The 27,369-nt window shown below is 45.0% G+C and overlaps 1 protein-coding gene across 2 annotated transcripts; it reads left to right on the top strand.

Annotated features, from left to right (window-relative positions):
• The first annotated feature begins 1,007 nt into the window (after positions 1–1,007).
• On the top strand, positions 1,008–21,761 carry LOC123775145 (uncharacterized). Of its 2 annotated transcripts, none has more exons than XM_045770062.2 (3): positions 1,008–1,154; positions 8,560–10,711; positions 18,008–21,761. In XM_045770062.2, exons 2-3 carry the CDS (start codon positions 8,804–8,806, stop codon positions 20,342–20,344), a joined length of 4,245 nt encoding a protein of 1,414 aa, XP_045626018.1. In that variant the 5' UTR covers positions 1,008–1,154; positions 8,560–8,803; the 3' UTR covers positions 20,345–21,761. The 2 variants fall into 2 exon arrangements, with proteins under 2 accessions (XP_045626018.1, XP_069175278.1); XM_069319177.1 differs by lacking the exon at positions 1,008–1,154 and adding an exon at positions 1,247–1,379.
• The last annotated feature ends 5,608 nt before the right edge of the window (positions 21,762–27,369 follow it).

Genomic DNA, 27,369 nt, shown 5'->3' with positions numbered 1-27,369 from the left:
GACCAACTTGTACAATTGCTGTTTTTTGTCATGTTCTTCCCCTTTTTTTTATTCCCCTTTTTTAACACAATTTATACTTTACTCCCAATTACCATTAAGTTTTAGTCTAAGTGTTTTTCCTCCACACCTTGCCCGAAATGCTATGCGTATTAAGGGCTTTAGGTATTGTATGTACTAGCTCTATCTATAAATCCAACAGTAACTTTGTAACTCTGCATCTATGTACGTATGTACTTTTCCTAAATAAATTGTTTATTTATTTATTTATTTATTTATTTATTTATTTATTTATTTATTTATTTATATACAAGAAGGTACATTGGGGGTTAACAGAGAACATAGAGTTTAAGTTGAAATTACATTCTTGTAAAGCCATTAGCAGTCATAGCGTTTCGGGCAATGTGTTTCCAGTTTCCCAGTTAATGTTCCCAGCTTTGGTTTTTAGTGAGTGAATGATGGACATAACATTTTTTCGGGCTGACTAGTGAAAGGAGGGGCTGCGCCTCTCCTTTTCCGAGAAAAGGAGAGGTGAGTGCATAAAAGTTTTCCTTCTGAATGACTGCACGAGTTGTCCTGCTCCTCCTGAGGGGCGTCTGCAGGATACACTGGTTTATCATTAACTATTAATTAACACTCGAGTTTCTTGAAGTTTCATAGACATGTTGGCTTAGAGAAGTTTTTCGCAACCGATCAAGGTTACCCAACCAATGGATACTCCCTGAGATCACATGTCAAGACTGACTAGCCAATGGACACCCCCAGGGCCATAGGCCAAGCATTATTGTCTAGTGGACGCCCGTGAGGTGACAGGGAAAGGTCAGGCGGGCAATGGACACCCCAGGAGCGATGAGGAAAGGTCAGGCGGGCAATGGACACCCCAGAAGCGATAAGGAAAGGTCAAGCGGGCAATGGACACCCCAGAGGTTACACGTAAAGGCCAGGCAGGCAGTAGACACCCCAAAGGCAACCAATGAAGGCCAGGTAGGTAGTGGAGTCTATAGGGGGTCACAGGTCAAGGCCGGCGTCCAGAGAGAGCGTCCAGCGAGTACTGGTGACTAAGCGACCCGCCAGACGCGCCACAACAACAACAACCTCGCGGACGCCGCCAACGGCATAAAGAAGCTCATTACAAGTGTGGGGATATATTGAGCCCGGTGAGTGTGGAGTGGAGCTGTGGGGTGTGTGCGGGTAGACGAGCCACTCGTGGTGTCCCAAGGTTCATTAAGAAACCACTCATCACCCGGGTCTTGCATTAGGGACGGTTACTGCCACACGGGGTGTCCAGGCGGCCACACGGCCCAAAGTGCCGAGCCGAGCTGCAGTTTGGTGTTGAAGCTGCTACACTTGTTGGTGGCCGCTGTGTAGCTGGCACCACTGAGGTCATTGGCCAGTCTTTGTTACCATGGTACCTGGGGCGGTATAATGGTTACCATGAATTATCTAAATAAAAGTAAAAATTCTTAAATGAAATATAGTTTTGGTTTTTGTGCCGAGATTATTCATGGAATTAAAAAGTAATTGGTCTTCTCATGATTATAAGTTGAAATTAAGTGTTTGAAGATGAAGAGATGTAGTCAGCTATTTAAAAAAGCTGATGATCAGTGCTGCCTCTATATCATCTTGAATAATTAAAATTAAAATTGAGTTTTTGAGAAAATTAAAAAAATTTCACATTTTACTAAAATAACTAGTATAACAATCATATCTTATTTAATTTGGGCAATTTATGGCACTAGTCTTAAGGTGCCATTGTATATGACTGCAATATGTCCTTGTTTGCACAATTCCTCAGGACTGCTGCTCTGAATCTCCGAGTTTTGAGTGTAATGCAGCCTTGCCTTAACAAATTATGCTTGGTAATACAGTATACAGTACATGTATACATGTGATGGCTGACTGGCTATATTTCTAATTTTTACTGAAAAGAGATTTCAACAGTGGGGAATCTGTTTCTGCTGTGACACAATTTACATATAGACAGCTTTTTGATCTTCATATTGATTACAATCATGTAAATCAGCAAAATAGAGTCATGTATCACAAAATAGTCAATAAGAGTCCACAGAACTCCAAAATTCCATTTTTTGTTTTATTATCTTTACCCAGTACAAATCAACATATTGATGTTAATAGTACAGTCGGGTTCATTTTCAGCTCACAGTCGAGAATTCCGGGTTTGAATTCTGGGCAGGATACAAATGGTTGGGTGCATTTCCTATCACCTAATGATCCTATTCACCTAGCAGGAAGAAGGTACTCGGGAGTTAGTCAGCTTGTTGTGGGGTTGCATCCTGGGCGGGGTCAGTAATTTGACCTTGGAGGGGGGGGAGGGAGACCTCGATTTAAGCTTAACGTGTATGAATACACTCTGGCTGTCTGTCCCCGACACAATGAATTATACAGTAATTATTATATTAATGCTCTCATTTAATGCTTTCTCCACTTTTCAAACACAAACACAGTACATATTGCTGTGTGTATTGCTGTGAGTACAGTGACGCAAATATTGCGTCAGCCAGAAAAATGATTGGATGGATTACGAGAACTTTTAAATCCAGAGATCCCATCACGATGGTTGTACTCTTCAAGTCACTTGAGTACTGCTCAGTACTCACTTCTCCCTTCAGAGCAGGAGAGATTGCTGAAATAGAAGGAATACAGAGAACATATACGGCACGCATAGACGCGATAAAGCACCTAAATTATTGGGATCTTCTCAAAGCTCTCCAAATGTACTCACTAGAAAGGAGACAAGAGAGATACCAAATAATATACACATGGAAAATACTGGAAGGCCAGGTCCCTAATCTACACAGTAAAATGACAATGTAATGGAGTGAATGATATGGAAGAAAATGCAGAATAGAACCAGTGAAAAGCAGTGGTGCCATAGGCACAATCAGAGAATACTGTATAAACATCAGAGGTCCGCGGTTGTTCAACGTCCTCCCAGTGACTAAAAAATATTGCCAGAACAACCTTGGACATCTTCAAGAGAAAACTAGACTGTTTTCTAAAAGACGTTCTGGACCAACCGGGCTGTGGTGGGTATGTGGGCCTGCTGGCCTTTCCAAGTAACAGCCTGGTGGACCAAGCTCTCACTAGTCAAGCCTGGCCTTGGGCCGGGCTTGGGGAGTAGAAGAACTCCCAGAACCCCATCAAGCAGGTATGAATGCACCTACAGTACTTATGAATTTTTCAGGTTACGACCCCAGTTTCATCAGAAAATTTGAATCTGTTTAAGACCTTTGCCTCAACTTGCAATTTTGTTGATACACGTATGGGTCGACCGAGCACGTGGTTTCTGGTGGCACAGGCGACCCTGCTTCAGTTTCCCAGACTGCCCTCTTAATGACGATCGCACTTGAATTCTTTGTAAAGAATTTCATTGCTTTTGTGTTTTTTTGTTTTTTGAAAGTAATTATTATATATCTCACCATGGGTCCCCAAGAAAGTCAGTAGTAAGGTTCAACCTAAGAAAACACATCATGAGGATGACCATAGCAGAAAAACAAGAGATCATTCATAGTGAGACAATGTGATGTCTTCCTACAGACAAGTGTTAAAGCATAGGGAAAAACAAGTGTTTATAGACAGGTTCTTGGTAAGACAAGCAAGCAGTGAGCCACAACCAGGTGCTAGTGGTATGCCTGCATAATGGAAGGTACTTCCCTTCCAAACACTAGCACCTCTCCATACGTAAATACACAGATTTACGTATGCCCTACATAAAGTGTTCAATGTGTCTTTTACATAGTGTCATTAATGTGCATTTACATACTCTGGTGGTGTGTGGATAAGGAGTAATTTCACAAGTACTCGGGCTGCATTCACCTAGGGTTACCTTCTCTAGGTGCCCTGTAAGTAATACTGCCATTGTGGCTTGGGGCTACCTTCCACAAGTCGCTTGGGACCTACCTCCTTGGGGTCTTTTACTGCTCGGTGATTGCTCGCCTTTGGAGTCAGCTGGGGTGTTTCATGCGCCTTTGTCTCTGGGTAGGAGGTAGTTTTGTCACTGGTAGGGCACAAGGCAGTGTGCAGCTAGTTTTCACCATAATATAGCAGCCTGCTCTGTTCCGCCTGGGAACGTTGTACTTTTGCAGGGTTTTCTTTTATATTTGTTAGCTGCCTGGTGGGGTTTTGCCCCTTGGTGTTGTTGACTCTTATTTATTCCCTTGGTAGTCCTCCACTTAGTCTTCGTGAGTGTACACGTCACAGGGGTTCAGCAATTAGTGGTTCACTTGGTAGTTTGGGGCGCTGGTTAGCAGTACCTTGCCTGGGCTTCCCTTAGCAGAGTTTAAGGGGCCTGAAAACCCCCACTGGGGCTAAGTGGTCCAATGGATGCATCCCCAGGATCCCATCTTGCTCCATGCGAGTTTGAAGATTGCTCTGTCCCCTTTTCTCAGGGGTGACAATCACCAGTTTTGTCTCCATCATGCTGCCTGTTAGATTGGTAACACCTTTGACCCAGAGTCCTGCAAGTGGTGTTCTTTGCTTGTACTCCAGTTCACCCAATCCATTGATCTTGATATTCGGGTGCAGGCAGCTTTGGTGTTGCATGTGTGTTTTAGGTTGCTGCAGGTTGGATGGTTGGTTGCCCCGAGGCTGCCCTGTTTTGGTTATAGGGACCTGGTTTCTGGTGGCACGGGCGACTTCGGGACTATAGTTGCCTTGACTTCGGTTTCGTTCACGCCCCCTTGTCCTTTCCCTGCTGTTGTTCATCCTGTTCTTCTCCCCCCCGGCTCCGAAATGTCTGAGGGTTTCGGAGTTGGGGCAGGGTTTAGTTGGTGGTGAGACTCAGGCAGTTTCGGGGGATGCCCCATCCGGTATGGCGACGGAGGTATTCAAGCCTGTTCCTCCAGCCAGTGCTTCTGGGTCTGACCAGTGGGCCCCCCTTATTTCCTGCTTTGCTGGTGGACTCTGCCTTTCTTTTGAGGCAGAGGGTTTGGAAGACGGCTTGGCCCCGGATCCTGGTGCGGAGGTTCCCGGGGTGGGGGAGGGGCTGACTTGTGGGCCTTAGGCCCCATATAACCTCGCTTGGGTGTTGGTACCCTCTGAGTGGGGCTTGTTGTTACAAGGGGTGGGATTTTTTTATCCTCCCTGTACGAGTTAGATATGGTGTTAGCTCCTCCTCAGGTTCGGTTCCCTGAGGTTCCAGGTTCCCTTTGGGTTCTTCGGTCCCTTCCTACCTGAGGTTTTCAGCTTCCCACATCCCGCCTCATGAGGTGCGGGAGTCCCTTGTGGCTTACCTCCTGCGTTACCCAGATTACGCCTTGATAATGAATCCTGCCTCTTTTGAGTTCAGCTCTTTCTTTCCTTGCTGGGTGCATTACGAGGTTCTGGAGTCATCCTGGTTGGCAGACTGTCCTCTCTTTTCGTTGGGAGCGTGGCATACGTTCTGTCAGTCCTGCACACTTGAGTGGCACGAGGCTCTTACTGTTCAGGTTTACCTGTGGGGTGAATTTGAACACCTCAATGCGTGTTTGTTCACCCCTGCCCTTCCTCGGGACGTCGGTCTGGTGCAGCTTCACGTGCAGATTCCCTTTCTTTCGGCGACCCTAGTGGCTGAAGACTTGGCCATTTGGCTTCAGTTCTCCATTTCTTTTCCCTTCTCGAGAATTTTGACTTCGGACTGGCTTGAGGAGGATGTGGAGGCAATGGGTGCCGATCTTGTTTCTGGTGCGTTGGTCTCGAAGATGCGGGTGTCAGCTGCCCTGTTGAAGCTGTTTGCGCCAATTTTGCCGACAGAGGGACAGGCTCCACAGCAAGGTGCAGGAGTTCGCGGCTGTGTGGATGTCACTTCGGAGGGTTCAGGTCGTTCAAGGTTCGATGATCCGGCTCCATGCGGATTGCTCCCCGGTGGTTCATTGCCTGAACCGCAGGGGTTCGATGCAGTCCTTGGCTCTTTGGGGCAGGTCGCTTTGGGTGACTTGTCTATTAAGTTCTTGGGGTTCGGCTCTCCTGGCCGTTCATGTTCTGGGGGTGTCAAATGTCCTGGCGGACTGCCTGTCACTGTTCGTTTTCCTGTCCACAGAATGGACAGTTGACGCTGACTCGTTCAGTTGGCTCAGCCGGATGTACAGGCTCCCAGAGGTGGACCTCTTCACGTCGGCATGGTTGAGGCATCTCCCGAATTATGTAGCGCCCTTTCCCGACTATGAGGCTATCAGGGCCGATGCCTTCAGGCAGGACTGGTCGACGTGGGGTTACCTGTACCTCTTGCTCCAGGTCCTGGCTTGCTTGGAGACTCACGAAGGGAGAGTACAGTAGTCTTGCTGGCCCCCTGGTGGCTGACTCAGCCTTGGTTTCAGGCTCTGCTTGCTCGGTGTCCAAACGCGGGTGTCTTCCTGCGGCTTCTCTTTCAGCAGATCGAACCAGTCCGTTATGTAGCTGGTTCGATCTCTCTTCAAGTCTTTGCTTCTGGTCTTTCTGGCACGGGTCTATCACCATTTGTATGGTGAGCAGGTGGCTACATTGATGGTGTCCCACCTGCATGCTTCGTCTTGGCGGCAGTATAAAGTTTCCTGGCAGTCATTTTGTTATTTCTTGTCCCTCCATAGGTTTTCTTCAGTTTTGGATCAGGTTGTCTTGTCCTTCCTTTCTTAGTTGTTTCGGGATCGTCATCTTATGCCGTATACTGTCACCTTGTATTGTGCGACGCTAGCAGAGCCGCTTCAGCTTGCGTTCTGGGTAGATGTTACTTCTGCTCCATTCTGCAAGCTGTCTCGTGCATTGTTTCACCTCCGTCCTGCTCATGCGGCGCCTGAGCCGTTCTGGTCGTTGGACTGGGTGCTCTCTTTTCTCCCCTCTCCTCAATTTGTGGTGGCCCCTTCGGTTCAAGATTGTTTTGAAGGCTCTTTTCCTGTTGGCATTGACTTCTTAGGGTTGGGTTGGGGAGCTTCATGCTCTCTTCCAGCGCAGAGGTTTCTGCTGTTTTGGTCCTGGTGGTAGGTTTGCTCTTTTGCAGCCATCCCCTTTTTTCCGGCAAAGAATGAGACTGCTGCTTTCCAGATGGGTCCTTGGGTTGTTGATGCTTGGTTAGTTCGGCCGGGTGTGCATCATGTGTCCGGTTGCGGCTCTTCGCTGTTACCAGCACGTCATGGGCCCAGTAGTCGGGGAAGTGCTTTGGGTTGACCCCAGTTTCCCTTCTTCTTTGTTCCAGGGTTCGGATCTCCCAGGTCGTCCTGAGGGTTATTCGATCCACCCAGCCTGCGGTCCATCCTCATGCCCATGGCGTTTATAAGTTTGCTGTGTTGGCTGGCGTCTTTGGTAATATGTCTTGGGCTGACATTTGGACACAGGGTTTTTGGAGGTTGAGCACGGTCCTGGCAGCTTGCTACCTAGTTAATGTTCCTGGCCTTAGTCGGGCGTGTGCCGCATTGGGTCAGCGGTTGTAGCCAGTTGTCTTCGAGTTGAGGAGCGAGTGGCAACCGCCTCCTGGGTAAGTCCCTCTTGTTTTATCTCTGATTAAGTAGCTCCGGGGAGCCAATGGGGCTCCCCTGAGAAAACCAGCGTTGAATGTAATGAAATGCCATTTTCTGGGCGAGACCTGGAGGCTCCCGAAGAGCCAAGGCCCAAGCAGATTCTAAAGAAGCCAGCACCGCCTGCCGACACGTGAGGCGAGAAGCTTAGTACCGCGAAACCGCACCAGACTCCCATCAGCCTAAGAACTGTAGGTTGGGTCACCGGCGGGTGGGTCTGGGGCTTCCCCTTACCCCTCCTGGGGAGAGGGGGGGGGTTGCACAGACAGCGGCGTGGCGACGTGATGACATCATGCTAGTTTGCTAATTTTCGTTTGGTGAGTTTTGTCCACCTGTTCGGCTTTCGGTCGCAATACTTTTATCAGATAAGGGTTTGTTTTGGGGCGCCTACCTTTCTGGGTGCCTGTCACAGTCGCTGGCAGACATAGAATGCTCCCAACCACGGGGAGGGGGGGGAGGTCTCTATAGGCCATTGCTGCTTGTGCCTCTCTAGAGGGGGCCAGGTTCTGGCTCGTGGTCCCCGGTAGGCAAGAGCTCCACGCATTGACTGATGCCAGAAATATATACATATCCATTCAGCCTGGATAGCTCCGGGGAGCCTCCAGGACTCACCCAGAAAATGGCATTTCATTACATTCAACGCTGGTTTTTTCAAGTGTAATTGTTCATTGGACTTTCAATAATATTATTTGTATCACAGAATGTGTAGAATATTGATTCTAACAAATACTGCATACAGTATTCGTGTCACATTATAGGATTGGCCCTATGGAAAATCTTGCTTCACATTTCAAACAGCTGCTTTACAAACATTCTCAAAACGTAACTTGTTTGTAGTAAGGGAAGTACCTATACTTATAAACTGTATTTGTATTCACTAGGTCATAACACGCTTCAACTGGATTTGTATCAATAATTATTTTTTCTGGAGATGAGCTGACAACTACCACCATTTCCCATTTTTGTATAGTAAAACTTGGATTACATTATGTTCTTCATAAAACTCATTTTAATTCTTTATGTTGCCGGTGTTTGTATTTGTTGGTTAAAAATGTTTTCACTTTGTCGCTCGTTGCAGATACAGAGTGGATGGGACGGATTGTTCAGCTTGCATGAGATCAGTAGCCACCGCACTGAACGAAAACCACTCGTTGCTGAGGAGAGGAATTTGACGTTTCAAGAGATATACTACAAGAAGGGGTAAAAACTGACAAAAAGTGATCATAAGAAATGAATAAGAAATGGTGGAAAACAAAGAAAGGATAATTACAGAGGAGGAGGAGGAATAGCACTAGTAGGAAAAGGAAGATGCAGATGTGGAGATGAAGGACAGTAAATGTGACGGTGACATGACTAACCGAAGCAAAGGTGAGAAAAGTGAAGAGGACAAGCCAGAGAAAATGGAGGCAGAGGAAGATGGTATGCAGGAGGATGAAGAGAGACATGAGAAACCGAAGGTGGAAGGTGGCTCTTGTGCACCAGACACCAAACACATTAACACAGTTACAAAAGATGATGCAAAGGAAGAAGCTCAAGAAAAAATAGAACTTGCTACAAGTGAAGGTAATGATGAAGCATTAAAGAGTGTAGAAAAGACTGATGAGGAAATGTGCTGTGAGAAAACAAACAATGGTGACAAGCAAGAGAAGAAACAAGATGAAAAACAGGCAAATGGTGAGAACACGATGATGAAGGGGAAGGAGGAAGAGATTAATGTTAATGAAGTGGAAGCACAAGTTCATATTGATAAAACTGGAGAAAACGAAAGTAATGATAATATTACCAAAGGTATAGATCATTTTGAAGAGAAATATGAGTCAAAAATTGTCAATAAAGAGAATAAAGATGAATGCAAGAGTAATAATTCAGAGAAATTGGAGGATAAAAATGGAAGTTGCAGTCAAAAGGATAAAAAGTGTGGGTCGGCTCTGCTGAGTCTGCAGCAGATGGATGAAGCCATGGCAAAGTGTGGCAGTAGTTTGACCTATGATAACCTGGTTTCCAGTGAGCCAACTTTTACGCAGCTGCTTGCTCAGTCAGCTGCAAATCCTATTAAGTGGCCCAAGGACCAAATGCTGCAGAATAGAAATGAACATCTCATGTATGCTGCGGAGCATAAAAAGTGGCCAGTCGGCATTGATTACCAAAGTAGTGAACAAGAAAGTAAATCCAGTGCCCTCCCTCAAGCCACCAGCAGTGCCTCATCACCTCACACATCAAATTCATCCGACCCTTTGGATTCTGAGCGCAGGAAACGGCGCCAGTTGGAGGCAGCAGAGGCAGAGCGACAGCGCATTCAGGCTTTGTTGCATCCTAACCTTCAGTACACGTTAGGACTGAATAAAAGTTCTTCCAGTGCTGCTGCTGCTGCCGCCGCTGCTGCTGCCTTGAATTTCCCTCCAAGCTTCACTAATGCCAGTCTTAGATCACTTATGGAACAGACTGATGAAAGGGGTAAAAGAGCCCAGCAGCAGCTGGCTGTAGACTCTCATGCATTGCAGCAGCTTCAGGCTCTTCAAGGAACATTAGACTTAACTATCAAACCTGTTAACCCTGGCCATAATGCTATGGATGTCGCTGCCAGTTATTTGTCTCCTTGGGGCACATGCTGGCCTACGCTGGATGATCCCATGAGAATGATGGACAAGAGACATCTTAGTGAATCCCCCTTAGATTCTAGACCTCAAGATAAGAAACGCAGAAAACTGGATGAAATTGTATTTGGGCTTTCATCTAAGGGTAAGAGTCCTGATAACTTTGGTTTGCCTCCTAAAGATGCTAGCCCAGTGTCTCTTCGTGGATCATCAGTAACCTTATTAAGTTCTCACGACAAAAGTCAGGTAACTAACACTGTGACAACACCTAAATTAGCTTCTTGTATTAGCATCACTCCGACCATATCCAAACGGCCTGTCGACACACGGGTAGAAGACAGCGTAGGGGCATCAAACAAGTTGATGACAACATCCAGCAACAAAGATGGCAAACCTGGGTTAGTGAGACAATCAGACTTGCCCCCAGGTGTGACGTTGCCGCCTGGAATTGAGCTTTACCGACCAACTGATGCTAAAGTGGATAAGTGGTTGGAACAGCATCAAGGTCTCTTGGCAGATTCCTCAAGAACTTCCAAGGACATGAAGAGATGCAAGATTGACTTCACATCAATGGACTGGAGTCAATTTTCTGGTGATGAGCATGTCAGTGTTATTAACACTACCACTGGACACAGGGTTTGTACTTGTTGACTTTTGTTATACTGTACTTGTGCAATGTGACCACACCACTGTGTATTTATACTGTACTTGAGCAATGTGACCACACCACTATATTTATACTGTACTTCTACAATGTGACCACACCACTGTGTATTTATACTGTACTTGAGCAATGTGACCACACCACTATATTTATACTGTACTTCTACAATGTGACCACACCACTGTGTATTTATACTGTATTTCTACAATGTGACCACACCACTGTACATATTGTCTTCTCTAGTTGTACAGAGTGACCACACCACTGTACATATTGTCTTCTCTAGTTGTACAGAGTGACCACACCACTGTGTATATTGTCTTCTCTAGTTGTACAGTGTGATCACACCACTGTGTATATTGTCTTCTCTAGTTGTACAGTGTGACCAGACCACTGTGTATATTGTCTTCTCTAGTTGTACAGTGTGACCAGACCACTGTGTATATTGTCTTCTCTAGTTGTACAGTGTGATCACAACACTGTGTATATTGTCTTCTCTAGTTGTACAGTGTGATCACAACACTGTGTATATTGTCTTCTCTAGTTGTACAGTGTGACTAGACCACTGTGTATATTGTCTTCCCTAGTTGTACAGAGTGACCACACCACTGTACATATTGTCTTCTCTAGTTGTACAGTGTGACCACACCACTGTGTATATTGTCTTCTCTAGTTGTACAGTGTGACCACACCACTGTGTATATTGTCTTCCCTAGTTGTACAGAGTGACCACACCACTGTACATATTGTCTTCTCTAGTTGTACAGTGTGACCACACCACTGTGTATATTGTCTTCTCTAGTTGTACAGAGTGACCACACCACTGTGTATATTGTCTTCCCTAGTTGTACAGAGTGACCACACCACTGTACATATTGTCTTCTCTAGTTGTACAGTGTGACCACACCACTGTGTATATTGTCTTCTCTAGTTGTACAGAGTGACCACACCACTGTGTATATTGTCTTCCCTAGTTGTACAGAGTGACCACACCACTGTGTATATTGTCTTCTCTAGTTGTACAGTGTGATCACACCACTGTGTATATTGTCTTCTCTAGTTGTACAGTGTGATCACACCACTGTGTATATTGTCTTCTCTAGTTGTACAGTGTGATCACACCACTGTGTATATTGTCTTCTCTAGTTGTACAGTGTGATCACACCACTGTGTATATTGTCTTCCCTAGTTGTACAGAGTGACCACACCACTGTACATATTGTCTTCTCTAGTTGTACAGAGTGACCACACCACTGTACATATTGTCTTCTCTAGTTGTACAGTGTGACCACACCACTGTGTATATTGCTTTATCTGAGAGGACTCCCTGTATAACTTAGAATCCTCCAGACTATTATACCACACCAGGCTCTAAGGAATTACGAGTTCCTGACAGAGATCAAGACGAAAGTCTGGCTCCCTTAATTGAGGCATATGGAAGTCTGAGTAGTGCACATCAAAACAAACAACTGCTTAGATAACATTTGCTACCCAGATGCGAACTATGTACAGTCTTGTTGTCAAGATCAAATCATTAGCGCACTTACCCAGCACCAGATGACAGCCCTGGCGACCTGAGGGCACTGAACAGCTACCCTAGTCATTCGCATGCCTGGTGCAACTTCCTCCTGGGCATTGGTCTCAGGTAAGTGTTGGCTTTCTTTTTGCCCTCTGTCCTATATAGGTCTGTAATTGTGTTTGTTTCTCTTCAAGCTTCATATGCATGTTTTCTCATGCCAACTGGTTGCTTGTTAGCCTCGGTTCCTTGGAGGAGCCCAGTGGTTAAGGTGGCCTGGATTTGTCCTTCTGTAAGTGCGTTACTGTACTTGCTTCTAGGCTCCAGTGGCAGCTTAAGCCTTCCCTTACTACATTTTTGAGCTGGTCTGAATCCAGGTTGGTTTTAGTGGTTCCCCCAAAGGTCTCATTTCTGGAGGAAGCCCCTTGTGACTTTCTGATGTGGTTCACAACACTGAAGTGGTTTACAATATCACTATTAGTGATATTACTATTACTGATAGTAATAGCTACAGAGTTCTATAGGCCTATCAGGGACCAGAGCCGGAACCTGGCCCCTTCACAGAGGCATGGGGAGTGAGGACATGTATTTGTTTGTGCCACTGCCAGGGAAGCAATCAGGTCTGCGAGACAAAACAGATCACTGCCAGCTTGAGAACCGCCAAAAGAACTCCCCCAATTTTGTAAACAATCAAAACCCTCCAAATTAGAGCACGCTCATTCACCCCACCTCTCTGACTTATTTGGGGGGAGAAGGGAGGCAACCCACGGTCAGCCAGCCACTCCACTCTCAGTTCTATGCTGATGTGTGTAGTGTGTACCTGGTCACTTCCCTGCTGCTGTACACTCCTGTATTGTGGTGGAACGACATGAGGGGGGGGTCTCATGTTATTCTCTATCCAGGTTTTCCTGTTATTCCACCCCACCCCTCCCCAGCGCCATGGGTAGTGGACAACCTTCGTGCCCGCCAGTATCTAGGTTCTGTCGTGTGCTTCTTGGGACTCCTTGAGCTGCATATGGATTGGCTCAAGAAGAACGTTGGAGCACTTAGCGGGGGGGGAGGGCACTTGCAGGGGGTCTTGGGGTATGATGTTCCAATGTCCCCTGTGCTCCCCAAGCTGTACACTCCTGTGCTCTGGGAGGTGGTAGCCACATTCTTCGATACCCGAGTCACAGGTTGATGGGCTTAGTTGACCTAGTCTCTGGATTCAGCATGAGATCTTTCTCTCCTGTCTGTATTTCCCTTTTCTCCACTACTCTTCCCAGAGAACATGGTTTCCCAATTCTAGTCCTCGGCAGCCACAACTTGTCAGCCTGTTACAGATTTTGTGTGTTCAGTGTTCTTGTTCCCAGTCAGGTAGGACTGGGATGTTGCCTTCTGGTGGTTGGGGTAGGCCATTGGTGGAGTCACATGGCGGGTCACAAGTGCTTCCATGTTCAGCCCTTTGCATATATCTGGTCAGTGCCTTGTTCGATCCTTTTGGAGGGCAGTCCCTCAGGTTTTGTGCTGACCCTTTCGTGATTCACTCCTTTGACAGGGTGGTGGGCAGGCTAGGCTCTCTTGGTTTTCTGACTCCTGGTCCCACGATTCATGGGCTTTTCTGGGGGAGCCCTGTCGACTCCCCGGAGCTTACTAGGCTGATATGCTAATGTCAGACTTTGGCATCAGTCATGTGTATGGAGTTTTGTGGGCCTACCGGGGACTACCAGCAAGAATCTGGCCCCCTCAGAGAGGCCTGGGGTGCAATAGTCTATAGAAATCCCCCGTGTGGTTGGAAGTATTCTATGTCTGCCATCGACCAGGTCTGTCACCCAGAAAGTTATGCATCCCAAAACAAACCCCTATTCTGGTGAAAATATTGTTACCAAAAGCTGAACAAGTGGATAGAACTCCCCTAAAAGAAACAAGCATGACGTCACACGTTGGCGCGCCGCTGTCTGTGCAGCTCCCCCCTATCCAGATGGGGGAAGGGGGAACCCCAGACCCCCTACGCCGGCTATCCACCCGTTAGTTCTAAGGCTGATGCTAAAGGCAATGGTCGTGTGCTCCGGCTCCGGTGATTGTTTCAGCACTGTACCGAGTGTGTGGTGACTGCTAGGTGGTGCGTGAGCCGGGAGTGATTCTCCAGTACTCAGGCTGCATGCGCCTAGGGTTTCCTTCCCTAGATGCCCTGTAAGTACCGCCCTTGGGACTTGGGGTTACCTTCTACACGTTCCTTGGGTTCTGCCTCTGTTAGGCCGTTTACTGCTTGGTTTTCGGCCGCTCTTTGTGTGCTAGGGTGTTCTGTCTCCCTTGTTCACCTTAGGGTGAGGGGCAGTTTTGCACTGGTAGGGGCACGGGGTACTGTGCAGCTTGTTTTTACCAATCATAGCGGCCGGCTCTGTTCCGCCTGGGTACTCTGTCCTCTTGTGTTTTTTTTTTCTGTCTGCCTGATGGGGGGGGGATCTGCCTTGGTTCTTGCCCCCTGTGTACTGAGTACTCTTTTTTCTTCCGGTGGCTTCCCCTGCTAGGTTCCCGTGAGTGTACACGTCCCGGGGGTTCTGTTTTTAGAAGGTTGTTTGGTATACTTTGGCGCTGGTTAGCAGTACCCTGCCTGGGATTACCGGGCGTGAGTTACATTAAACACTCAGGACCCTGGGAATCCCCTTGGGGGCACGTGGGTCCGATGAATGTGTCCCCGGAGTACCCCCTCACTTCGTGCGAGTTCGAGGGTCAGATATCAAGGGGCAAGCAAGGCAGACCCCCCCCCCCACCCAAGGCACAAAAAAATAAAATAAAAAACCTGCAAGAGAACAACGTACCCAAAGGAACAGAGCCAGCCGCTATGAATGGTGAAAACAAACTGCGCAGCACCCTGTGCCCCGTACCAGGGCAAACTGCCTCTTACCCTAAGGTAAACAAGGGAGACAAAACACCCAAGCACCCAAAGGGTGGCCAAAAAACCGAGCAGTTAAACAGCCCAGCAGAGGCAGGACCCAAGGAACTTGTGGAAGGTAACCCCCAAGCCCCAAAGGCAGTACTTACAGGGCATCTAGGGAAGGGAACCCTAGGCACAGCTACCCCCTTTTCCCTCCCTGGGATAGAGAAGGGGGAAGCTGCGCAGACAGTGGCGTGGTGGCGTCATGCTCGTTTGCTAGTTTCTTTTAGGGGAGTTCTATCCACTTGTTCGACTTTGGTAGCAATATTTTCACCAGAATAGGGGTTTGTTTTGGGATGCTTACCTTTCTAGGTGCCAGACCCAGTTGATGGCAGACATAGAATGCTTCCACATAGAATGACATAGAATGCTCGTGGTCCCCGGTAGGCCCACAGAACTCCATACATATGACTGATGCCAAAGTCTGACATTAGCATATCGGCCTAGTAAGCTCTGGGGAGCCTCCGGGTCACACCCAGAAAATGGCGTTTCATTACGTTCAACTCTGGTTTTTTATATTGTTTCTCACAACCTGCGGTGGAGTTGGCTGGTTCCTCTTCCTTTTGGGTGTTTAGGCCTGTTTGGGCAGGCTTCCTCTCTGCCTGCCTTGGGTTACAGTATTTCAGAAGGGGTGACTTCGGTCTTGGTTAAAAAGACATTTACCCTTTGGTGGGTTCCCACCTCTTTCTGGTCCTGAAACGGGATTGCCGAACCTCTGGTTGATTCCTTGCCCCTCCTTTCGATAGACCTCTTTGTCCCAGGTCCATCTTGGTCTCAAGGTACAGCATAATGTTACTAGTGTTCATATCTACATATCTGAACTCAATAATCTCACTAATACACTTCGTCCTCTTGATGTAAATGACATACTAATGCACTTTGTAGAAGTCTGGTTCACACTGCTCCTCTTGCTTCCAGTGCTGTTTTCTGGTGTCTTTTCTATTTCCTATTAGTTTTTTCTCCTATACTTTGGTGAAATTGGCCGTACACTGAATGATAGACTTAAAGAACACAAAAGAAGTGTCAAGTCTGCAGACACAAACCATGCTTTCTTCTGTCATGTTGGGGACACCTAATCCTTCCTGTAGATTGGTCTTCTAAAATAATCTTTCCTGCCTCTACTCTTCACAGACGACATCTTGTCAAATTGGCTCTGGTACACAACATGCCCAGCATGAACCTTAACCCTGGTTTTGCTGCTGTTGACTCTTCCCTTTCACAGTACTGTACATACTTATTTGCTCTACCTTTCTTAACAATCATGTTCTGACTTAAGCTTTGCTCCTGTCTCTTATTCTTACCTTTCCTCTTATTCTTACTTTCATTCTATTCTATGAATGTGATGAATGCCTTTCATCCTATTCTAAGAAATGACATTAAAGGTATTCTTACCTTTGATCTTATTCTTATCTTTTTCTCTCACCTGCTCCTCACCTCTCATCTCATCCTCTTACCTTATATAGGAAAAGAAGCACACAATCAAGGTTTGTCAATCACTAAATTGGATATCAAGTCACATTGGCACAGTTGGTAATGAAAAGGCAGACTTACTAGCAAAAACTGGCACTGCTTTAACTGAAATATTTTTACCTGTACAACAAAGTTTCTCACAGATTAAGGAGCAAATCAAGAAAATACTCCCACTCCTAACTATCAAAAGTCGCCACAGAGCCAAAGTAGCAGAGGCAGACCCACTGCGATGTGGTATGAACAAGCCACAGGGTACTCCTCTTTCAAGCCTGGCAAAAAGCTATCCAGAGACATTGCAGTAGCCATACACAGATTCAGACTTTACTACAAGTACTGCTGGGAGGTAATAAACCCAATAGTTAAAGAGTGTCGTATCTGTGCAACAGATGCAGAAGTGCCACTATTGCATTACTTACTGGAATGTGAAGCAACTGAAGCCTTGCACATCAAACTCAACATGCAACCAAGAAGAGCAGCTGCATTAAATGCAAAATCCACAGTGATTACAATGGATAAAAAATCAGTTGAGGAATGCGACGCACTAGTTAATATTGCACATCTATATCCGTCACCAAAATAATGTTATTAAAACAACAAGACTAAAACCAGTGCGAAAAGAAGGAAACTCTACCTTCATTTAAAACTTTGACCCAAATATCACACTAACAAAGTTATCTTGAATAACCAAACTCAATTACGGACTCACCATTGCCCGTGCTACATGGAAATTTTAGTTACGAATAGCTAAATCTAAAACAACAACAACAACAACTCTCTTCTATTACACGACTTGATAGTGGTCAGGACTCCCGGTCCATTATCCTTGATAATGGCACTTCCTCATTTGTTAATTTTCTGATGTGTGGTTTGGTCATCACATCTTCAGCCACGTTATTGTGACACATTGTCTGCATAAAGCCAATATACCTTAATACAATACTGTATGCATAGAAGTTATCAGGTATCCAGCTAATGTCGTGGCCATCACAAGGTTAGATATTATACACTAACATGTGTATCATGACACTTTGAATAAGTAAATTAATCATTTGTGAGGTTACTGGCAACCATTATGAGAAAAGTAAGAGGCAACAACTTCAAGCTTGCCCATCCACAATGCTTGAAAACAACAGAAAATTCTTCCATGAGAGAATAATTAACCTATGGAAGGGTCTATAATGGAAGTTAGGACAGTGCTAGTTTAAAATACACTATAAAAACTTGTTTAATAAAAATGGGAAAACCTTTAGCAATGAGCAAGTTTCCTGTTCCCCATCAGTGTTAATAGAAATTGTGGTGACAGGTAGATATGTGTTGCTATACAGTATTTATAATAATATAATAATAGGTTTCTGTTTATTTCAGATAAGTGGACAAGAAGCACCTAGGCTCAAGTACCTTGCCCAGTGGCTTATGGAGCATCCTAACTATGATGTTGATCCTCAGTGGGCCGATATTGTGAAAGATCGTAGCAGTAGTGCGGGTTTTCTCTCCGATCTTCACAAGAATTTAGCAAGTGCAGAAAAAAAGCACAATGCCAGCCGAGCTTCTCTTATTTCTTCAGTGCCCAGTTATCTCCATGGCAGTACTTATTCTAGCAGCACCACTACATCCCCTCAATCCCTGGCCTCTGGCTCTAACACCACTACTACATATTCCTCGACTGCTGGAGGAAGCACTTGTGCTTTCCCTCCATCATATCATTCTTTCAGAGGCTTGCCATTTGATTCCAAGAGTCTTCTTCAGGGGCTGGACCCTAAGAGGCCCTTCACTGCTGCAGCTCTTGCTGGATTGGATCCAAAACTCTTGGGATTTGATCCTAAACTGCTAGGGAGCCTCGATCCAAAAGCTCTTGGTCTAGACCCAAAGCTGCTACCTCCGTTAGATCCAAAATTATTAGCAGCTATGGGCCTAGACCTTAAAATTTTGGGGCTAGACACGAAGCATCATGAAACAAAACATCATGAAAAAGAGAGCAAAGCATCATCTTCACGAAGCTCGGACTCTAAGTCCTCATTGTTTAACATTGATCCCAAATTACTAGGTTTTGACCCTAAATTGCTAGCAGGATTAGATCACAAAACTTTAGCTTCACTTGATCCCAAGTTACTTGCAAGTCTGAGTGGATTAGACCCTAAAACTCTGGCAGGACTAGATCCCAGAATTCTGGGTGGACTTGATCCTAAGTTCCTCACTGGACATGACCCTAAATTATTAGCTGGCCATGATCCCAAGCTATTCGGTGGCCTTGACCCTAGATCACTAGGTGGATTAGATCCTAAATTGTTAGGTAGTCTGGATCCCAAATTGTTAGGTGGTTTAGATCCTAAATTATTTGGGGGTCTCGATCCAAAATTATTGGGTGGTCTTGATCCAAGATTATTAGGTGGTCTCGATCCAAAATTATTGGCAGGACTTGATCCAAAAATGATGTATCTAGATCCAAAGATGCTCGGTTTGGATCCCATGATGTTTGGTGGTATTGACCCAAAATTATTGGGAGGCTTGGATCCGAAGCTCCTAGGAGGATTAGATCCCAAGGCTCTTGGTGGTCTTGATTCCAAGCTGTTGGCAAGTATGGGTATGGACCCAAGCATGATGATGATGGCAGGCTTTGGTGGTTTACCAGGTATGGCTGGATTAGGAATGGCAAATCCTCTGTTAGGTGGATTGGCTGGATTTGGTATTCCAGGCTTAGCAAATCTGAATGATTTCCCATCAACCTCCAAGAATAAAGACCATAGAAATGCAGCCAGTTCAGCAGCTAATTTGTCATTCCCAGGAATGTTTCCTGGTGCAAGCACAGCTGGGCTGATGTACCCACCTCTTGGCCTGGGTGGTTTAAGTTCCTTCCAGTTACCCTCCATATCTTCAGCTGCATCTACTGCTCTCCTTAATGGTCTACCTGCAAGCATAATGTCCATGGCAGGGACCTCACGTCACATGAATCAGGCTTCTACAACCATCAGCAGCAGTAGCAAGTGGAAACAAGATCAGCGTAGAACTCGAGAGTCGAGGGAAGAGCACCGCAGGATGGAAAGATTGGATCCTACAGATGAGATTGAACGAGGTATGAATATACGAAAAGAAAAATTGAAAGAGCAGACTGGGCTCTCAAAGCAAGAACTGTATTTTTTAAAACAAATGAAAGCAGAGCGGTTAGCCCGGGAGATAGAAGCTCGGGGAACTCATGATCCTTATGCAGAAGCTCGTGGTAGCCATGATCATTATGCAGATACTCGGGGAAGTCATGATCCATACACAGAAGCTCGAGGAAGTCATGATCCATATGCTGAAGCTCGGGGAAGTCATGATCCATATGTAGAAGCTCGAGGAAACCATGATCCATATGCTGAAGCTCGGGGAAGTCACGATCCATATGCAGAAGCTCGAGGAAGCCACGATCCATATGCAGAAGCTCGAGGAAGTCACGATCCATATGGAGAAACTCGTGGAAATCATGATTCTTATGCAGATGCTCGGGGAAGTCATGATCCATACGCCGCCCACTTGGATTTGTCATTACATTGGAATCAAGAAAGCCATCGAAGTGAGAGGATGCAAGATGTCCCAGAGGATTTGAGCCGTGAATCTGAACCTGCCAAACATGTACAAGGAGGAGATGCTCAAAATTTGAGCACAAAAGAAACCGAGAATAGTGAAAAAAGTGGCACAAACTCTGAAGAGGAGGAGAAGTCTTAGTGCAGTGGTGTTATGCTGCAAGTTGTGTTTGTAAGCACTAATTTAACCAGTCTTCAAAGTATCAATTGTATAATTTTAATGTAAACTTGAGACGATATTTTAGTTAAAGTGAATGAAAGTGAATTCCATGTATGCAATTTGTATGAGTGAAATAATACCACAAACCCCCACCTCCAGTTTTCCATACTACTGCTCTTCATATATCCACACATCAAATATTCACTTTGACATTTAACTGTGATACTGACCTCATTATTTATTCCATATTTTGTGCAAAAATATTATATCAGCTGTCTGACGGGAACACATTTTCCTTGTATGGTAATTTTTAATAGGCAGGGTTTGAAGAAGTGTGAAAGAATGTTAACTTTCCCATGGATGCAGTGAAAACCTGCATTATTGCAGTGTATGCTGGCTGGTACAGTGAAAGCTGCTTATTGCAGTGTATGCCAGCCGAAATTGTGAAAGTTGCATTATTACAGGTGGCATTCGTATGCAGATGATAGTCACAGTAACGTGGTTATTGTGACATTAATGCATTATTACAGTGTATGTTAGTTGATACAGTGAAAACTACATTACTGCAGTGTGTGCCAGTTGATACAGTGAAAACTACATTATTGTAGTGTATGTTAGTGCAGTAAAAACTACATTATTGTAGTGTATGTTAGTACAGTAAAAACTACATTATTGTAGTGTATGTTAGTACAGTAAAAACTACATTATTGCAGTGTGTTCCAGTTGATACAGTGAAAACTACATTATTGTAGTGTATGTTGATACAGTAAAAACTACATTATTGCAGTGTATGTTAGTTGGTACTATGAAAACCACGTTATTACAGTGTATGTTCGTTGATACAGTGAAAACTACATTATTGCAGTGTATGGTAGTTGATACAGTGAAAACTACATTATTGTAGTGTGTGCCAGTTGATAGTGAAAACTACATTATTGTAGTGTGTGCCAGTTGATAAAGTGAAAACTACATTTATTGCAGTGTGTGCTGGGTGGTACATTGAAAATGCTGCATTATTGCAGACAAATGAATTATTTTTGTTGCCTGCTACTGACGAACACAAATATTAGTGATGTACTGTATATGGATGTGAGTGTTCCAGGCTGTTGTGAGAGAGATGTTCTGCTCCTGGTGTATCAGTCAGGCATGTGTGTGTGTATCACCATTCTAGAAGCAGCTTTATATTGTATAATTGAAATTTCACACATTGAACCTCTCAAAAGTGCTTTAGGAGTCAAGTACAAGAGTGTAGAGATCTTTCCTTTCATTAAAGTGTTAGATCATAAACTGGAATCCCATGTCTGTGTATATATTATTGTTAGGACTGAATATAATTATAAGCAAACTTTTTTTAAAAGTTAAATGTAAACTAAAGTTCATTAACATTTAAGGCAACTTGGTGAGACTATTATTTTATGCTTAGCACTCCCTTCATCTACTTATGGTATCATTCCCTAGGTTTTTTCTTAGTGGTATACTCAACACTATTTTAAACTTAACATAAATGTAATCTACATACATAAAAACTGAGGAAACCGTAGAGAGGCAGCTCCTATTCATACCCAACCATATGAATTCATAAACAGTATATGTCTAACCCGCTCTTGAAACATTCCAGTTATCCAACATTATTATGTTACCTGGTAATCTGTTCCATAGACTTCTCCAGTTTGTATTCATTGTTTTGTGTTGACACATTTAGCAATTTTAAAACAAAAATGCAGGGATATTTCTGCATGGGCCATTAGTTTCTGGCTGGCCCACTATTTAGTAAATTATTATCTCCTTTGTCAAATACTTTAATTCATGTTGTTAAACACTTTAATTCATTTTGTATTTAAATCATGTATTCTCTTAATCTTTGTTTTTCTAAAGAATGCAAATTAAGTTTGCTACAAAGTCATCCCAGCTTGGCACCTTCTTTTGATAATCACTTAATCTCTTCATAAGAGATTTCTTAGAATTTATGTCTATTCTATAGTATGGTGGCCAAAACTGAACTGCATAATCTAAAGAGGGCAAGATAAAATCGAAGCATATTACTGTGTTTACTACTTTACTCATAATTTTGTTATGAATCCTAATTCTGTATCCTATTTTTACCTTATTTGCTTAAGATTCCTACTAATCATAACACCCAGATCAGAAAGAGGTGTTTTATTATATTTAATTCTGGATTTGTTTACATGTTTTTGTTAGGGGCCTCGTAGCCTGGTGGATAGCGCGCAGGACTCGTAATTCTGTGGCGCGGGTTCGATTCCCGCACGAGGCAGAAACAAATGGGCAAAGTTTCTTTCACCCTGAATGCCCCTGTTACCTAGCAGTAAATAGGTACCTGGGAGTTAGTCAGCTGTCACAGGCTGCTTCCTGGGGGTGGAGGCCTGGTCGAGGACCGGGCCGCGGGGACACTAAAGCCCCGAAATCATCTCAAGATAACCTCAAGATATGTTGGGTCAGGTTCTTTTCTGAATTTTGCTCGGAAGCAAAATCTCTGAATTCAGTGTGTACAGGGCATTATCCCAGTTTGGCTATTTTCTGTTGGAGAGGTGGTTCTCAGGATGTGTCCAGTGGCTCAAGGGTGCATGCCCAGTAATTACTAGCATGCATGTCAGAGAATCTAATTTGTATGCCATGTACAGGAAGGGGAGGAGAGTACCTAAGCCCAAAAGTTTTCTTTGACTGTGGCTGTGGAGATTATGTGCCTTTCTTGGGCTTGTAGGTTTGCCTCTCAGATGTACTTTTTGTGCCTAGTTTGTATATAAAATATACTGTAATTTTTCTCCAATCGATCGTTTTTAATGTTTTGCTTGTCTAGATGTGGCAGCAGGATCTCTCTGCCTGTGGGCCTGCGAGTTTGGACCAAAAGGCATGGCAGGACGTGCAAAATAGCCCCACGGAAAAGTGCAAGGGCATGCTGAGAGAGAACTCGAGTTAGGTTGCAAGCAGCTGCAGTGGTTAATCAGACCAGCAACCAGGAGGCCTGGTCAGAGACCGGGCCACGGGGACGTTGATCCTCTGAATCATCAACAGGGAGGTACCCCTCACCGTGCTTGTTGGTCTTTCAGGTGCTTTTGCTGGTTCTCTGGACTCCTTGCCCTGGTCTTTGGAAGTTTTGCTATAGGTCTGTCTGGTTCCTGTCCTGCCCCTGGATGTGGATGGAGGCTTGGCACAGGTCTTTGGGCAGTTTTTATTCAGTAGGTAGTAAGTGGTTCAATTTGGACAACTGGTGGTCTGTCCTTGCTCTCATGCTTTCAGTATGTTTTCTGCTTTGTGGCTTTCTTTGCCTTTGTATCATCAGCTCATATTTGGGCTTAGGGTTTTTGGCAGCCCATTCAGCTGTTGGCCTATCATTCTTTCATGAGTGTCCCTCTGTCTAGCCGTACATGTGCCCATGCTTTGACATTTACTACATGAGTGATGCTCCTCTGTCCTAGGCTTTTTCTTCTGTATTTGCCTATTCCAGGCCTAACTATACACAAAATTCTAATAGCAAATAATGTCAGTAGAGTGTATATATATATTGAGACAGATGGAAACTAAATACCCAAATGTTACAGAAGAGAACATTATTATACAATATTAATTAGGTATTACATTGTTTTAAAATGGCAAAAAAGTACAGAATACAAATCACAATGGCATGATATATCAATGAGAAAATCATTTGGAGGATTGTAGGGATATGAACCAGCATTCTAGTGACTCCCAGGTGCTTGTCTTAACCCACTTGGCCAAGATATGGAAAACGTTATTCAATCTGGAACTTTACCGAGTGTACTGTGAGAGTCTGGAGGCCCCACCTGGTGCCACAACCAGGTTTTATGAGCGTTCTTGTAACTCGCAGATGCTTACCATAACCCACCCCTTCGCTGTCCGGCCTATTGATGCCATGAGGGGGCTTGGTGGGCGGCTGCCAGAGTGTGATGCTCCATAAGACAGTTCTCTGTCTTTTTGTGGCCTTACGCTCCTGCTGCTGTCCTCACAAATTGTGCTGGACAACTTTTCCTTTTCCTTATGTTTTCGTTTTTCTCCCCCCTCCCCCCTTTTCCATTCTAATTGTCATTTCCCGCCGAACTTTTGCTGGTTTTGATCATTCTTTCGGCTTTCTTTTGTTTTGATGCCTGGGTGTTTGAGGAGGCATACTCTTGCACCCGCAGAACTGTAGTACCCAATGTCTAGAGCGAGGGGACCCTGTTATTGTCAATCCTCCTTTCATCACTGAACCCAATCTCGACAGACTGACGGTTCTTAAGGTGGCGTTTGTGGGGCATATACTCACGACTCAGTTTACCCATGTCCCCTAACCCTGATTTTATTGACCCTGATCCTGAGCTTACTTAATATACTGTGTTCTTCTTTACCTTTGTTTCTTCATTGTTCTCTGTTGCTGTCCTTTCTCTTTTTGATAATGTCTATTCTTCAATGGAATATTTGTGGATTTTATGCCAACTTCTATGAATTCCAACTTCTGATTACACAGTTTTCACCACTTTGTGTTTGTCGCCAGGAGTCGATGCTTGGTGCTCGTCCTGGTCACTTTCCTGGTTATTCCTTTCTTTCCCCCCCCCCCCCCCTCCCCATCAGCTCTTGCTGGGGCCCATAACTCTACTGCTCTCTTGATTCGTACTGATATTCCCTTTGTCCCCCTACTGTTTCCATCGCCTATCCAGCGTTCTGCTGCCCGTGTTTTTGTGAGTAAATGGTATACAGTCTGTTTCATTTATCTCCTCCCCCCAAATGTCCCGCTTTCCCTTCCTAATCTTAAGCACCACCTTGACTCCTTGCCAGTGGGGTGATGTTCTGACAAACACCCGAGGCCGCATTCTTGAACCGTTCGTCCTCTCTTCCCTGTCTCTTATGAATTCTGGTGAGCCCACCCATGTGGACTCTCGAACTCGCACCCTTTCCTGTCTTGGTTTTTCTCTCTGCTCGTCGTCCCTTTACTTAGATCTCGTCCTTGCCCCTATTGAGGGTCCCGCTTCCCAAATTTTGTACTTCCGTGACCCGCATCACTAAAGCTTTTACTCCTCCTACAGTTCTGAAACACCTTTTCCTTGAGCACTTTTCTTCACACTCCCACTCCGTTTCCATCTTCACTGATGGGTCTAAGTCTGCGGACGGTGTGGGCTACTCTGTTGTTTTTCCTGACCACACTTATATGTGTCGCCTTCCTCCAGACGCTAGCATCTTTACAGCAGAACTTTATGCTATTCTCTATGCTCTTCGTCTCCTGCTTTCTCGTTGTCAATCCTCCTTTGTGGTGATAGTTGACTCTCGTAGTGCCCTCATGGCTTTGGGGTCCTTTAATCCGATCACCTGGTGGTCATTGAGATTCAACATTGGCTGTTTCTTATCTCCAGTAAATTTAAGTCGGTAGTTTTGCTGGGTTCCCAGCCATGTTGGTGTCACTTTAAATGAGCGTGCGGAGCTGCCGCTAAGGAAGCTATCCACACTTGTCCCATTTCCCGTAAAGGTATTCCTTATTCCAACTTTTACCCAGTTAATCATTCGTTCATCCTTGCCCGTTGGCAGGGTTGTTGGTCTTCTGTTACTGGTAACAAACTGCGTACTCTTAAGCGTAGTGTGTTCCCGTAGCCTTCCTCCTACCACCGTAACCGGCGGTGGGAAACAGCTCTGGCAAGGTTGCGTATTGGCCATACTCGCTTAACTCACGGTCACTTAATGGAGTGCCAACCTGCTCCATATTGTCCAAATTGCATTGTCCCTCTTACAGTCGTGCATATCCTTGTTGAATGTCCTGACTTCCAGGACGAGCGTGTGTCTTGCTTTCCGACCGTCCCTCACGGTCACTTGTCCCTCGATAGAATTCTTGGTGAATCAGATACTTTTGATGTCGTTCGCCTTATGCATTTCTGTTCTCGTATTGGCATCCTTGGTGATATTTAGCGCCCTCTGATTATTCCGTACGTTTGATGGTGCTACATAACCTTCCCGGTTTGGTGCCTTCTTTTTGATAATTACTTTACCTTACCCACAGGCCTGAGTGTAGGCGGGCTATTCGTAAAACCTGGGTGTGGCACCTGCTGGGGCTTCCACACACTCCCAGTGGACTCTTGTTTCGGGTTGAATTTCTGTTGTCTTATCGTGGTTGAGCGAGTTAAGGCAGGCATCTAGGAGTCACTGGAATGCAGGTTAAAACGCCTGCATTGCTCCAAATGGATTGTCTCAGAAGTACAGATCTGGATTCTGCACATGAATTGATTGAAGGTTGATCGAGGTGGACTCGAGTATAGGTGAGTATAATTAACGTACGACAAACAGTGCTTCACCTCCAAATACAAATGGAAAAAATCTTCAGGCCACTAACAGCCTTTAAGAAACTCAAGTATAATTAATGACTACAGTGGGGCCAGTAGCACATTAGAGCCTCTGTTCACAACTGAGGGCCCCAGGGTTCAATCACTGTGCAGGACAGAAACAGTTTGGCACGGTTCCTTTTCACCTAATGCATCTCTACCTAGCCCAAAATTGGTACCCCGGGAGATAGGAAAGTGTCGTGGGTTGCACTGTGGGGAAGGTCAGTAATTGGTTAGAGAAACCTGAGTAAGTCTTAAGTACAGGTTACCGGTGGCCGACAACTGTGGACTTTAGGTAAGGTAATTATCAGAAGAAAGCGCTAAACCAGTAGGACTATTGTGTAGCACTTATAAGTGTCCCAGACAGGTCAGAAGGAGCGGCACGGTGTACAGCAACTTTGACCGTCGGGGATTAAACGCCGACCTGCAAGAAGCGACGCCGTCTTTGTTCTGACCAGTCTAAGTAACAGGGGAATTATTTATTAAGGTTTTGTGCCAACAGCCTACCTGACTGACGTCACGGACTTCAAATAAGGCCAATATAACTGCTCGTATGAAAATATTTAAAAATATTCATGGCAATGCTATAATATTTATATAAATATGCATTTGTTTATATAAATATAGATGATTTTGAGATAAGAAGATAGGTGGGTTGTTAATGACTAAAGTTAGAAGTGATCAAAGTTT

This window comes from Procambarus clarkii, chromosome 92, assembly GCF_040958095.1.
Source record: "Procambarus clarkii isolate CNS0578487 chromosome 92, FALCON_Pclarkii_2.0, whole genome shotgun sequence".
Lineage (NCBI taxonomy): Eukaryota > Metazoa > Arthropoda > Malacostraca > Decapoda > Cambaridae > Procambarus > Procambarus clarkii.
Note: the sequence above shows the minus strand (reverse complement) of the source record. Positions and strands in the feature narration are given on the sequence as shown.

What these genes read in the sequence shown, in the direction of transcription:
- LOC123775145 (XM_045770062.2), top strand. Translation starts at nt 8,804, where the DNA reads ATGAAGGACAGTAAATGTGACGGTGACATGACTAACCGAAGCAAAGGT. An exon ending in ACACTACCACTGGACACAGG is followed by an intron (nt 10,712 to 18,007) that starts GTTTGTACTTGT and finishes TGTTTATTTCAG; the next exon opens with ATAAGTGGACAAGAAGCACC.